The sequence below is a fragment of the Rutidosis leptorrhynchoides genome, chromosome 1 (genome assembly GCF_046630445.1).
Source record: "Rutidosis leptorrhynchoides isolate AG116_Rl617_1_P2 chromosome 1, CSIRO_AGI_Rlap_v1, whole genome shotgun sequence".
NCBI lineage: Eukaryota > Viridiplantae > Streptophyta > Magnoliopsida > Asterales > Asteraceae > Rutidosis > Rutidosis leptorrhynchoides.
Window position 1 is genome coordinate 180,071,084 of NC_092333.1, and position 14,146 is coordinate 180,085,229.

The 14,146-nt window shown below is 33.5% G+C and overlaps 1 protein-coding gene across 2 annotated transcripts; it reads right to left on the reverse strand.

Moving 5' to 3' along the window:
* Positions 1–728: 728 nt before the first annotated feature.
* Positions 729–8,472, reverse strand: LOC139867327 (uncharacterized). 2 transcript variants are annotated; one of them, XM_071855701.1, is made up of 19 exons: positions 8,159–8,472; positions 6,553–6,656; positions 5,884–5,970; positions 5,694–5,769; positions 5,536–5,610; positions 5,390–5,443; positions 5,221–5,280; positions 4,995–5,111; positions 4,801–4,895; positions 3,644–3,849; positions 3,445–3,542; positions 3,222–3,325; positions 2,947–3,112; positions 2,523–2,642; positions 2,329–2,411; positions 2,096–2,231; positions 1,985–2,014; positions 1,740–1,810; positions 729–1,602 (listed from the first exon to the last, which is right to left on the reverse strand). In XM_071855701.1, the coding sequence occupies exons 1-19, from the start codon at positions 8,195–8,197 to the stop codon at positions 882–884; spliced, it is 2,442 nt and encodes an 813-aa protein (XP_071711802.1). In that variant the 5' UTR covers positions 8,198–8,472; the 3' UTR covers positions 729–881. The 2 variants fall into 2 exon arrangements, with proteins under 2 accessions (XP_071711802.1, XP_071711794.1); XM_071855693.1 differs by having other exon boundaries at positions 729–1,605; positions 8,159–8,471.
* Positions 8,473–14,146: the final 5,674 nt, after the last annotated feature.

Genomic DNA, 14,146 nt, shown 5'->3' on the forward strand with positions numbered 1-14,146 from the left:
AACATTCTTTTAAGTACTTAGTCATTATGTAATAAACAATTCCTAAACCGCTAAATCCTCCAAAAAGCTGCAACCACAATTGATAACAACCTTGCCTTCGCATTACTCGATTTGTTACCATTCTCTATCCAACTTTGGACCTCTTGGCTCTTGCCACGATAAAAACATAGGGACCGGAAGATTAAATTACACTAATGCATCTAACCAAACTTCGCGCGCAAAGTACTTCATGCTCTCGACACCTTGGGTACAAATGACACATGAGATAGACTAAATTTCCAGCCCTCTTCTCGATAGATTGAGCCTGTGAGGAAGCCCGTCAAGAATTAAATGCCAAATGAAACTAATGAACCTCGGATAACTCTTCGCAAAGAGGCCTACTTTCTACTTCCAATATCATTTGTAATCCAATTCCAACTCCATTCCCCATTTACGAATCTATTAGAAACCAAAACTTCTCTATCACCCTCCAAAAGAAAGAGGCGGTTATATCTAGCATACAAGGGAGTGTCACCAATCGAAAGATCGAGTCAAAAACGAATAACACTTCCATTGCCAAGCTTCATTTTGAACGCGTCTTTAGTGAACACATCACTTATTGGTGAAACTTATTATAAGTCTATAATACAAAAGTTAAAACGAAGAATAAAGAGTAAGAAAATGGAGGACAATGAGGAACGTAGCACATACATTAATGAACAAAGTACACATATTCAAATCACACTCTATGCAAAAATATCAAAATCTTTGAAAAGTAACTAAAAGTAACAGATAGTATCCGGTCTTTGACATCCCACATCAACCTAAACAGAATTCTACTGTACATCAATGTCTGCTGCTCATGCAATTGCATCATCCTCATTTCCTTATATCCCCTCGATTCACTCCAAAACATCAACTTGTTGGTCTACTTTCCAATAATTAGTATCATTAAACTCCTTCAACCCGACCCTATCTTCTTCTACATTATCCTTATTATCCAACCCACGTGGACTAATAACCTTCCTTTTTAACGGGCCCGCTTCCCCAACAATCCCTTCCTTAAGAGCTTGCTCCATAGCCTTTTCCGTCCCTTCAACTTCAACCCCTACAAACTCCACGTCATCTTCAAACAACGAAACCGCAGACTTTTGACTCGTGTCAGAAGACACCGACCCGTCACTCGAGTTAGCCGAGGACAACACGCCATTCTCGCCCGGTGTAACCGGACTCAACCACGATTCATTTGGTGTCTCCGCACCAGGTGGGGTCCCATATTCATCTGTTAACATGTCTTCATTATTTGTTTTTGTCTTGAATCTTGAAATGTCACCATCATTGTCGTTATCAATTTTCTTGGTGTTGACATTTTTCAAGTCAACGTTTGTTTCTTCGTTGACTTGGATTAAGGAACTAGACGTTGTACCGTTGACCAAGTCCTCATCTTCTCCAACAACCACTTCATCATCACTACTGCTATTACCGCCACCCCCGCCGCCGCCAATAGATGATGCTCCATTTAAGTTAATTTCATCGAGCGTTTCGAGTGAGGTGTCGCTCGTAGGTGGTGCATCTTCTATCACGTCATCTTGAAAAGCAAACCAATTCGAGTTTGTAAACAAACTGCTGCACGAGAGGGGGAAAAAAACGTCAATGACTTTGATCATGGGCTATCTGTCTATTTATTATTTGATCATGGGCCAACCCAAATAAGCCCGGCCCGTTTCAAACGCTTATGATTTTGGAGATTATCAACATACCTTCCCTGGTCATCACCTAACCTAAGTGAGGATATGACGACCTCAGCGGACTCATCATCAAAGTAACCGTCCTGCATTTCACATACCACATATATATCCATTTATAGTAACACCAAAAATAACCTAAAAAGGGCACAATATTTTTATTATTTTTATCTTTTTTTTTTTTTTTTGAACAGCTGGGTTTTTATTATTATTATTATTTTTTTTATCTATCATATGTTATTAATTAAAATGGGCGTTACCTCATCATCTCGATCAAGATTTCCATGACTCTGCAACGAGCAAAAATAATAGTATAAGTATAATTATTGAATTTAAATCAAGCACATAAAAATCTCCAGTATATTACATACCTCTTCATCATTTTCATAAATGTTGTATCGAAATGCTTGACTTAAGTTATTTGCTAAAGCAGCAACATCATAGTCCCTTTCATGGATATCGTCTTCATCACTATCTCTATTCCTATCTTGTAATGCCGTTGGGCGACTAAAATATCAAAACGTAAATAGTATTTATTATAACCATCAGTAAAATTTTAAAAACAGTTGCAACAGTTTATGGATAATAATTACAAGAAACATACCCGCAAGCCCATCGATACACATTTTCAACCATATTGCGTTCCTGTAGAACACTAGTCTGCCACTCATTCCATTCACTACTTTCCTAATAACAATAACAATTCAAAATAAAAGTTATATTGCAATAGATTAAACATTCTACTTAGTAAAAAAGGGAATATGTATATCGATCTTTATACATATGTATTTACTAAACCTGAAAATGTTTCTGAATGCGACTATCGCCATTTCCCAACTGTACGATCTTATTGGCAATACGTGTGACATGCCCGAGATTCCCCAACCGGGGTGCATATTTTCCAGTGGCAGATGTCGGCTGCAAAATTAAAAGAATTTTAATAAACAAATGCAACTGATTATTATTTACTAGTTATCTAAACTAACTAAGCTCCTAGTATTATATGAAATATTTCCACATTTAAAAAATAAATAAATAAAAAATTGTGGAATAACACAAAGTCACAAGATTGGCTACAAAAGACAAACTAAACTGTCAACGACTCAAAGGTCTAAACTTTACAAAAGCAGTCAAATTTAGCTAAAAAAAATATTTTTAAAAAATGTGCAGATATAAATGAAAAAGGTAAATTATGAACTTCACGAAAAAAGGTATTTAATACCTGATCAACTTCGCGCGAAAGGATGGGACTCTTGTCTGTTTGAAGAATTTTTGTTGTAAGACGACATTCTGAAAATAAGTGATCGATGATAGTATTGCTTTTGCTTTCTAGGCAGGAAAATATTATGCTTTCCACTTGATGATGCAAAGCATTATTATACGGGTACCTACATCAAAAAACAAAAAATATATATAAGATTATATGCATAATACATTACTACAATTATACTTTTTATATAATCAGCTCTAAAATAGGATGAATAAGTGGTGTTTTACTCGAAGAAAAGATCAAGGACTCTTTGAATTGTTCCGGAGCTAATTAATTCATTCTCCGCAATTTCGTTTCCAGTCTTCAATAGAACTGCAATGAACTCCACAATCTGCAAACAAAAGTATAAATTTGGGCCAATTTTACTATTTCAATAAAACAAATTTAATAAAATTAAATAAAACAAAAAAGTAAACAAAAAAAAATCAACATTATTCAACGTTTAGTAACCTTTAGACGATGCTTCCCGAGAGGAGGTTTCAATTGGCCATATGCAGTTGGCAAAATTTTCTCATCAAGTGAAACATTCAACAAGATCAACAGGTCACCTGATACACGTAATTTATTTATTTATTTATATAAAAAGTACATCTTAATATATAATTTACAAAAGGTAAGTAATTGAGAGCATAAAATGCATATAACTCACCAAGTTTTGGGAGCATTGCACCTACTGTTTCCTGGTTAACTTGCACGCGTGTCTCGTATGAATTTTGACCTCGAAAAGAATTGAATAACACTGACGGAAGTGATCGTTTTGGATCCAACAAAGATATACAAACTGACAACGAGTGGACAAGTCCCGACTTAGAATGTGAATCTTCCAACGCGTGACCAAATATCCTTGCGACAAAACTGATACGAAACATACACAGAGTTATTATAATCATCTAAGGTTTAAGTGTCTAAAAATCAAGCTTTACTCTTTATCTGGTAACCAATATGGTCTTATTTAGTAATGATGGGTTTGCCTAATAAATCAACCTAAAACGTGACCTACACGACTATTGTCAAATGTTATACACATCCTCAGTTGAATTTGAAATGTGTCAAAATCTATCTTTTTTTAGGTCAATAATTCAGGCACATTTATCATTTTTCAAAAAAAATTCAGGGTTGCAGAACTCGGAATTACTTGGAGGTTAAAGAAATCGCTTCTTGGAGAGAACTCAGCAGAGTTATTTGAACGAGTTATCGGGGGAGAACTCAGATGTTGACTGATGTCTGACTTTTAAATATATAAATAATAAATATTAAAAATATATGGTATAAAGTGTATATATTTTATGAAAACATTAAATAAATTTAGAAAGAAGGTTAAAAGTGTATATTTAAATAGAGTAGAGGGTTAGTTTGGTAGGTAAAATGGGTTAAAAGTTAAATTCAAATAAAAATCGCAGCTCTCAGTTGACCGAGTTTATCACTGATTTTCTAATTTGGTAACCGATTTTTCCGTTTTTTTTCCATTTTTAGCAGAGTCTGGGCCCGAGAACCCGGCAGCCATTTGAAACCGAGAACTCCCCAGGTTCTCGGCCGAGGCCGATTTCTGCAACACTATTACTCGGGGAGTACTCAGTTATTGCATTTCGAGGAGTAATCAGCGACTACTTGGTCAAAAATCAATCAACCTCGGTCAAAACTCGGAATTACTCGGAAAATCGGTCAAAGTCAAACTTGACCAACATTCGAGTAGTCTCCGAGTTTCCAAGTACTCCCTAAAAAGTCCCGATTGAGTAGTGACTTTTGCAACATTTTCGAAGCCGGAAATATATATACACAGTATTTAGGTTGAAAATACATACGGACCTTGAACTGGAAAGTTTAGAAGCAAGAGGAGATGGTGCATTTCGTGTTATAGTACATAATGTTTCTGCTGCATTCGCATGTACTTCAGAAGAATTCTGAGACAATGACAAAAAATAAAAATAAATAAATTAATAATTAGAGCTATGATGGATACACGTAGATATATATCTTGATAATGAAATAATAATACTCACAGAAGGACTCAATTTATCGACTATCATCTCCAGCAAATTGCTATCAGCTAACCACTGCATGACATCAGCGGAATTCGGATAGATATGGTCGTCCGCTCCAACAAGTCTAACCAAGACCTGTGAGTATATTATATAAAAGTTTAAAATATACAATTATTCACAGAGCATTATATAGTCCGACGCGCAATCGAATTTCAGAACACTTATAAAAAAGCCAGTAAACAACCTCCATGATTGATGTAATTCCTATTAAGTCAACCAGCTGTTGGAATACATATTGATGCGCCTGCACAAATATATAAAAATAAATATAAAATGAATTAAGTCAAATATCTTCTAAGTGGGATTATGCTTATAACGTTTAAAATATTAAAAAGAGCATAAATAGTACTCACTTGAACATAATTCATAAGTGGGACCGTCTTCCGTAGCATGAGACATACCACGACCTACAACACGATACAAGATGATTCAGACAAACGCCTTTACCCAAAAAAAAGTGTATAAACACTATTGACAATACTGACCATATATAATATACCTTACTGAAGTAGCCAGCCAGCAAGGCACTATGTGGGCGGGTCGGTTCCAAAAACGAGAATAACATATCCATGAGCTGCAAGTTAGAAAAACGTGACATTAAATTGCAGAAAAAAAAGTAATTCTATGTTTTATAAGATGTAATATTAATGAATGTACCTCTTTATCTTCCACTAAAGTTTTAAAAATCGCATCGATTTCACATGTAAATATCTCACAAGCCATGAAAGGGAACCTAAAGCACGAAACAAATTGATGTAAATTGAATGTAACAGTAGATAGATTACACTAATATATAAAAAAAGATTTAAATAACCAAAAAAAAAAAAAAAAAAAACTGATGACGTACTTGAAGGTGCGTTTGCTATCAGCATCTTCTTGCGGCTCTACTATGATGAACCGCAATAATTGTTCAACCTGAACTCGCTCACGTAAGCTGGAATAATACACAATCTTTGAATATTAAGGCATGTGTTCATATCATTATACTTGGACTTTAGCAACTTTTATAGACTCGAAATTTTAATAATGTAGTAAACTTATATAAAAGGTAGTGGAAATCAGAATACTCTAAAGGGTTAAGTGTTAGAAAAGATTCAAACTTTGCCCAAAAATTCTATTGTATGATCAAAGTTTAAAAGTATCTATTGTATGTACTGAAAAAAAAAAAAATGGATACATACAATAGCAGGGTTGTAAAAGTCGGCCGACTAATCTGATTTAGGGATTAGTCCGACCCGACTAGGCCCATGTCGGTCTAAGTAGCTGTCAACAACGGTCAACGGGTCAAAAGCGCACAAAACTTGGATTTATTCGGTCAAATTCATATTTATTCGGCCAAATAGGTCAGAATTGGTCTAAGTCAAAGTTAGTCAATGGCCGACTAGTCCCCAACTAGCGACTTTTACAACCTTTTATAATAGAAACTTGAAAAGTGGATACATACAAGAATGTAAGGCTTTATATAGTTTCAGACACTTAACCATACTTAAAAAGAAGTAAAGAAGAGTGTTATTACAAATTAATAAGGCGACTATTTAATGCTTTGCATTCTTGGATTATATCTTCTTCATCCAAAAGCTCTTCCAGTGTAAAATTTTCCTTGTCCAAAATAGACTCAACCTAAAAACGTGTTAAAATAACATACGATAAGAGAGGAGTAAATATCTAAAATTTATGAACTAGGTGCTGAAAACTTGTAAATAAATAGACAACCAAGCAAATACAAACATTTGTCAATAACATATGATCACTTTGTAAAATGCGAAAACCCATTTGGGCCAAGTTTGCATTATCCTAAACCAATTAAAAAAATAAGCTCCAAAAGTATCAAGTAGATAAATTTCACGCATGAACAGAGCGTTTCGGTGGCTGGCGGTCTTATAGGTAGATTGTTATAGGGCTAAACAGAGCTGATCAATATAGTTTTTAAGTGCTTGGGATTGATTATTTTGATCATTTTAAGAAAGCAGATAAACAGCTTAACAATAAGCCTCATAGCACCAAAAAAAAAACCCTAAGCACTTAAAGTAAGATGCTATTAACGACTTTAAACACATAAGAACTCAAAAATAAGCAATCCCAATTAACCCTTAAATCTGCATTTCCTATCTAAAAGTGAGAAAGTTCAATTTTACAGATGTTACCATCTCAAATAGAGCTTAGTGAAACCTTTTTTACTTTATCATATACTTTGGAAGTCTGTAATTAAACACGATTAGGTTGTGTATGATTGCCTCTTAATTAAATGATTCCGCACTGAATGTTGAATCTTGAATCTTGAATCTGAATGATATGTGATTGTGAATGCCAAAAAAAATTGGGTGATGAACCGTTCAAAGTTATTCAGAGTTGAAATACTCTTTTAACCATTTAGCACCTCCATTTCCTTTAATATCCTCTTTAAATTATATCCTAAACATTTATCAAACAACTATATTCTTTTATTTATTTATGTAGAAGGTTAATACAATGTTCATTCGGAATGATTATCACATTACATTCATGACCAAGTTCAATCATAACCTATTAACCTTCAAAATCATATGTATTTTGAACAATTCAATGCTTAATCGTTATGTTTTATCAAACCCAACCTTATACCCTTAACTAGTACCTGCTGAAACTATCATTTCCTCATTATCTTCCCTTAAAGTATGACAAGAAACACATTACACCTCTATGCATAATCTTAATCTTAATATCTAATTATAGCAAATCATATTATCGGATTGCGTAGATATTATTCAATATTACACAATCAATCCCTCAATTATTACTCCTAAGTTTTATTAATGGAAATAGCTGAAATAAATCATTATAAACCCTGTTACATCATAAAACTACTACTAAGATTTATAAAAAACACAACATTCATCAACTGTGCACTAATCGATTATTTAAGCAATATTAGAATCATGATAATAGTATTAGATTTTGCTCACGAATTTATTGATATAAAAGATAAAGATGCCAACAATGCATATCTTGATTAACAATTAAACATGCAAAAATTTAACAAATTAAAAAACTTTTTCATCATACACATAAAGGTAAATCCACACATTATATAGATACATAATACATATATATCTGAAATCTGAAATATATAATAAAATGCTTACAGGTGAAGAAGCAGATAGAGATGTAAGTTTCCAAAACATGTTGGATTAGATCTGCAAACCCAAGATTCAAGATTGGGTCTTTTTCAAATTTGGAGCCAAAAATAACAAAAACCCTAAAAAGAATTGATTTTTAAGAGAAAGAAAGAAAAAATTAATTAAAATGGATGGGATTTGATAAAGGGAGGTGACCTACAAATTAAATTAAATAAATCAAAAGATTTATAATTTATAATATATATATATAATATATAATAACAAATATAACATATGTGTGTATGTGTAAATATAAATTGAAAATGGGAGCTGGGGAAGATGAAGGCGGAGGAGGATAGGAGAAAAGAAAAGGGGCGGGCGGGTCATAAAAATACAAAATGGATCCGGGTTTGATGTCATATATGGCCCGGAACATGTGTGAATCATACATGCCATGTATCCAACCCAAGACGATGTGGAATAACTAGGTTATTCCTACCCGAATTTCGGTCTCTGTTTGGGTGGCCGGATTCCTACCCGAATTTCGGCCGGTTCATGTTTGGCCGGTTCGTGATCTTGTCTGTTGTTCTGTTGTTCTGTTTGATTCCTTCCGCTCCATTCTCCCCGTCATCGTTTCAGTTCGATTAGGTGCGATGTTGTTGCCGACGTTTTCGACTTTAGTTAGTCGGGTTCGAAAAATTAGGTGTTCTGGGGTGGTCTCTCTAGGGCTTTACAGCTGCCCGATCGGTGGTTTAGCCTGTTTGATAGTTCTCGGTAGCTTCCGTGTGCGTGGTTCCTCGGGTTTTATTAGTACGAGAGATTTCGTCGGTTTACTGGTCTCGGGGGAGTGTTCTTGGGTTTCCCGGTGGTTGGTTCTTGATAGTTGGCTGATGATGCGGTCTTGATTTGTGATGGGATGTTGAAAGTGGTGGTCTGGGGGTCCTTGACGGCTTGGTTCAAGTTCGAGGGGTTTTATATTGATAGGTCTTGAGTTTGGCGGAGGTTGCAGCTTGATGGTTAGCTGTTTTGGTTATGTGTATGTGTTGGTGTTGGTGTATTAGTTTCAGTATGGTTCATGTTTAGGTGATTTATCAATGTTTGTAGGCTTATGTTTGAACGTAGGTTCGTGTACCACAGATCATCAGATCTGCTCAATGTGTATTTCATGTAATTAGTGTGATCTTAAAACAAATATTGTCAGAAGCTTTTTCAGGTAGTTGTTTGCAATGATAAATTATAAAATTAAGTCTCTGTTCTTTTCTATGAAGTTATTTAAAGTATTTTTGGAATTTTCTTGACAGATATGGCTATCGATATGGTGATGGCAATACTCGCCTATTACTACCATCTGAGGTAATAGACTAAACTATATGAGTATATGGGCTGTAGTGTTGTAAATCAATAACATTTGAATTTTTTAATACTTTATAATTATAATTAAAAATGCATTGGATGAAAATAAAGAAAAAATTTTATTTTTCTATTTTCTTTCTTTTATTCACGGCTGATAAGAAGCCAAGAAATGATTGTTGTGGCTTCCTTCTTTCTGTCCGTATGTATTAAGTAAAAGTCAAATGTTTGTTTTGGTTTGTGAATTAATAAGTAAGTTTTGTATTAGTAAACTCTTTTGAACTCTTCAATCTATTCAAACTCATATAGTGACTTTGGTTATTGGGTATTTTTCAGAATATGATGTGGTGAGTCAGGTAACGAGTCAAAACGACTGGTTTTTGTATGGATGTCATCATGTGGGCTTAGCCTAAAGACGCTTTCTTGTCCAAATAGTTTTTTTAAAATTCTCAGCGTGTTACGGTGTTTTTTATAGTATTATAAAAAGTATATTACTAAATTATAGAAATAGTATGTAAACTGTAAAGTGACGAATATATTGATTTGAAACGAAAATAATATTAAATACACTTCGGGTGACTTTTGACCATTTAGCATGTTCGACCCGTTTCCCTATAAGCTATGTGGATTTGAATTGGGTTAGGGATGACATTACCCTAACCGACCCATTCGTAATTAAACGGTTTAGAATTGACTTATTTATTGATTGTATTGTTGTCTATAGATTGATATAGTGGTAGTTGGTTCTTGTGTAATAACCTTTAATGGATTTAAATTCTAAGTTTCAATTTGTGTCATTGAGAGTTTGGTTTAGTGAAGTGTGTCTACTGATATTCGTGCTCCAAGTTTTTCTTATTGCTTTCTTCCTACAGTTACTAAATTTTGTTTTCAGATTATTCATTTCTTCATTTTGTGACAAGGACTTTCACTTTATCAAAGTAACTTTGTATATTCTTCAAGTTTTTGAGCACTAAAACATCTATTGTATTTTGTCTGTAGTTGCAGTAATCGTAACCATGTCCTTTTTTCGGCGACGTGGTTCGTCTCAGCCGCAGCAAGAGCTGTAACGTCCCGAACTGCAATCAGAGGCCAAGGTAACTAACTAAACTAACTACAATTTCATCTAATATTGAACTAATTTGACACAATCTTTAAAATTAACATTGTTGTTGTACACATGTTTCTATTGATTGTTTTTGGTCAATGCATGTCAATGCAGGTCAATGAGCTTTAAAGCTGCACTTGGACCCTTATCTGGACGTAATGTATTCTACTGTACTGATGCATGCTTGCGAAGATATGTTGAAGCCCAAAACAGGAACGTAGACAAAGCAAAAAAAGATGTTGGAAGAAACACTTGAATGGAAATCAACTTATAAGCCTGAAGAAATACGTTGGGTTAGTGATCATCATTTCATTAATGTAATAATAATTTAAATATCTCTGAAGCTACTTCAGTATCGTATAACAATAATTTATTATTATTATTACTGCTTATGTTGCCGTGAAATTATCTGAGTATTTATAGAACTTGTGCTCAAATTTTTTTTATTTTTTTTATGCGATGAAGTTGCAGTTAAAGGCGAGACAGGGAAACTGTTCAGATCAAATTTTCGTGACCGAGTTAGAAGAACACTTCTGATACTAAAATCAGGAGTGACTGAAAAATCCCCGTTTGTGTTTTGACATGTACCAAAATAATACCCATTGGCCTGTTAACCGACCCGCCCAAATTGCCACTTAAAATAACTGATTGAGCTAATACAACATCAATGGACAACCAGATCAGACATCTTGATGTTTATTTTTAGAAGTAAAAATAAACTCAAACCGGGTTCAACATGTTCTTTCAAGTACTGCTGCAAGTACCGTACTTTTTACTACTTTGATGTTTCCAACAACTAAAGTGTTACGCGTATATTTCAGTTTCTTTTACAAACATCTGTCATAGACTTTAATAATTTTTACAACATTCATTGAATAAACTTACTTAGATTGGTTGAATGCAAAACTTTTTTGTTTAAAAGTCAAGGTATATGTTGTAATATGGATGGATGATGTTTTGTTGTTTGTTAATAACTTCATTTATATTTTATACTTTATTTTCATTAGGGTCCTCCGTGCAACGCACGGGCTCTTAAAAGCTAGTATATATATATATATATATATATATATATATATATATATATATATATATATATATATATATATATTATTTTCGCCAAAAAAATAAAAACTAGGTTATTAATTAATACTTCGTATTAATTTTAATTTTATTTTTTAAGTAGATTTTTTTATTTCGTTTTTGTAGCGAAAAAAGGGGATATATTGATAGAAACCTTCACTAACAATGAAGGGAATCGAAATACAATGTCAGCGGCCATAATAGCCCATCAAAAATGCAACAACATGAAACAAAATAAGAAAAAATAAGAATCAAAATGAGAAGACAACATGACAGTTTCTAAGACCACTCAAATAATAAAGATGGAATGAATTCCCAAACATATGATTGAAGACTATGTCACAAGTTGAGGTTCATCGCCAAAGGAACACTTTAAGCTTGATGTTCCGCAAGATCACTGACCGGCACATGTATTTACCGTTGAAAATGTAATCATTTCTAGCGATCCAAATAGCCCACATGGTAGTTTAAAGCTAATACGAAGTAACTGATTTCTTTGTTAATTTAAAGCTACGTATGTAATACTGTTAACGTAGTTTTTGTGTTGTGTTGTCTTCTGTTTATCTATTGTTTAATTTCTCGCTTTTTTTTAACATCAGTTTAAGAATATTCAGACATGACAAATCCTAAGTATTTTGCTGCTCAGTGTGAAACGGTGAAACAATGCCCCTCAATAACGAATCAACTTCCATGGTTGAACTCAAACTTGACAACTTCTAATCTAAACTACAAGTCTGAAATTCCAACACAACTGATTGTTTAATTATGGATGGTGCAAAATCAAGACTGAAAATATCACACAAATAAGCCCTCTTTCAAGCTTTCACATATTTTTGTTGTATTATGTGAACAAAAAGTAAAGCTTGTGACTAATGTTTTGCTTTATTTCAAACTTAAGTCAAATAAATTGAGAATATATATATATATATATATATATATATATATATATATATATATATATATATATATATATATATATATATATATATATAACAAAATGTAAGTTCGTTTTTTATTTTTTGATTAGAAAATGAATTAATTGCATTTGAATATGAGTATCCATCTATAAATAAAATATACCCTTATACGAATATGTGGATGATAATGTCGGTTAGTGGGGGTTGGCTTTGGGTGTCTATTAATTGATTGTTACATTCGTTTAGTTCCATTTTTTTGTTTGTTGGACATGTTGGGCGCTGCTGTCGATGAGGCTCGGGTTTAGTTAACGTTTTCTTAGGATTCTATCGCTAGTTTCTTGTTTACTGCTTTCGAGCCTTGTCCGCGATTCTTTCTTTTTGAGAAAAAATATTTGTTAATATAAGTTCTCGTTTTCCAAAAAAAAAAAAAATGAAAAAATAATACTCGTAAATGAATAAGCAAAGTTGAAAAGTACGGAATAAAGGAAATACCAATAATTGTAATAACTATTTAATTAATTAGAGGATTGCAGTTGTACTTGAGTGGTAGTGGCCTGCCTCTAACACACTTGAGGTCAGGAGTTAGACTCCACTCCAGGGCAACAATTAATGCAATTCTATCCCTGCCATGTAAGGATCCACCCATGGCACCTTTCCCACATTGTGTTGGGGGGTAAAGGGGAGGGGGGTTTTACTTGGCCGTGCCCTTGGATCGGTTCAAGGTTTCCTCCCGGGCAGCGATAGGGGGCGGGTTAATATCACTGCATCGGCATAGTCGAAACGGGAGATGATCGCAACGGGTGGTTAAGTCCCCCTCGGGTGATCCCAATTTCGCTGTTCTAAAAAAAAAAAAACTATTTAATTAATTAGAACAAGTTAAGGAGTCCGCGCTTCGCAGCGGAACTTCAAAGCAAACCCTAATAGAAAACTTGTGTTTGAAAAAAAAAAAAACAATGTGTATGAAAGGTGGCTCAAACCATTTACCGTTATTTAAAATACATCCGTTTTGTGAGTAGTTAATTGCGTTGTGTTCGTAAAATTATTTCGAGTTCAACGATATTGTTGGAAAAATTTAACTCGCGGCGTGGGGGGTTATTTTGAAAAAGTGGATGTTGGTAATATAATAATGTTGGGAATAGTGAATTCATAAAAGTTATCCGTTTTGTGAGTAGTTAGTTGCGTTGTGTTCGTAAAATTATTTCAAGTTCAACGGTATTGTTGAAAAAATTTAACTCGCGACGTCGGGAGGTTATTTTGAAAAACTGGATGTTGGTAATATAATAATGTTGAGAAAAGTGAATTCATAGTTTTGAGGGCCGATTTGTATTTTGATCAAAGTTGAGGGTTATTTTAGAAAAATGAATTTTAGTAATAAAATAATATTAAGAATAGTAAAATTATACTTTCTATTGAATATATTTATAATATAATTTATAATAAAGGTAATTACACCTAAAATAAAATAAAGTTATCAATTATCAATTTACTTATATCAAGAAATTTATAGGTGAATGACGTATAATACATTTAGGTTACGCATTAGGCATCATAGAAGGTCGGTCA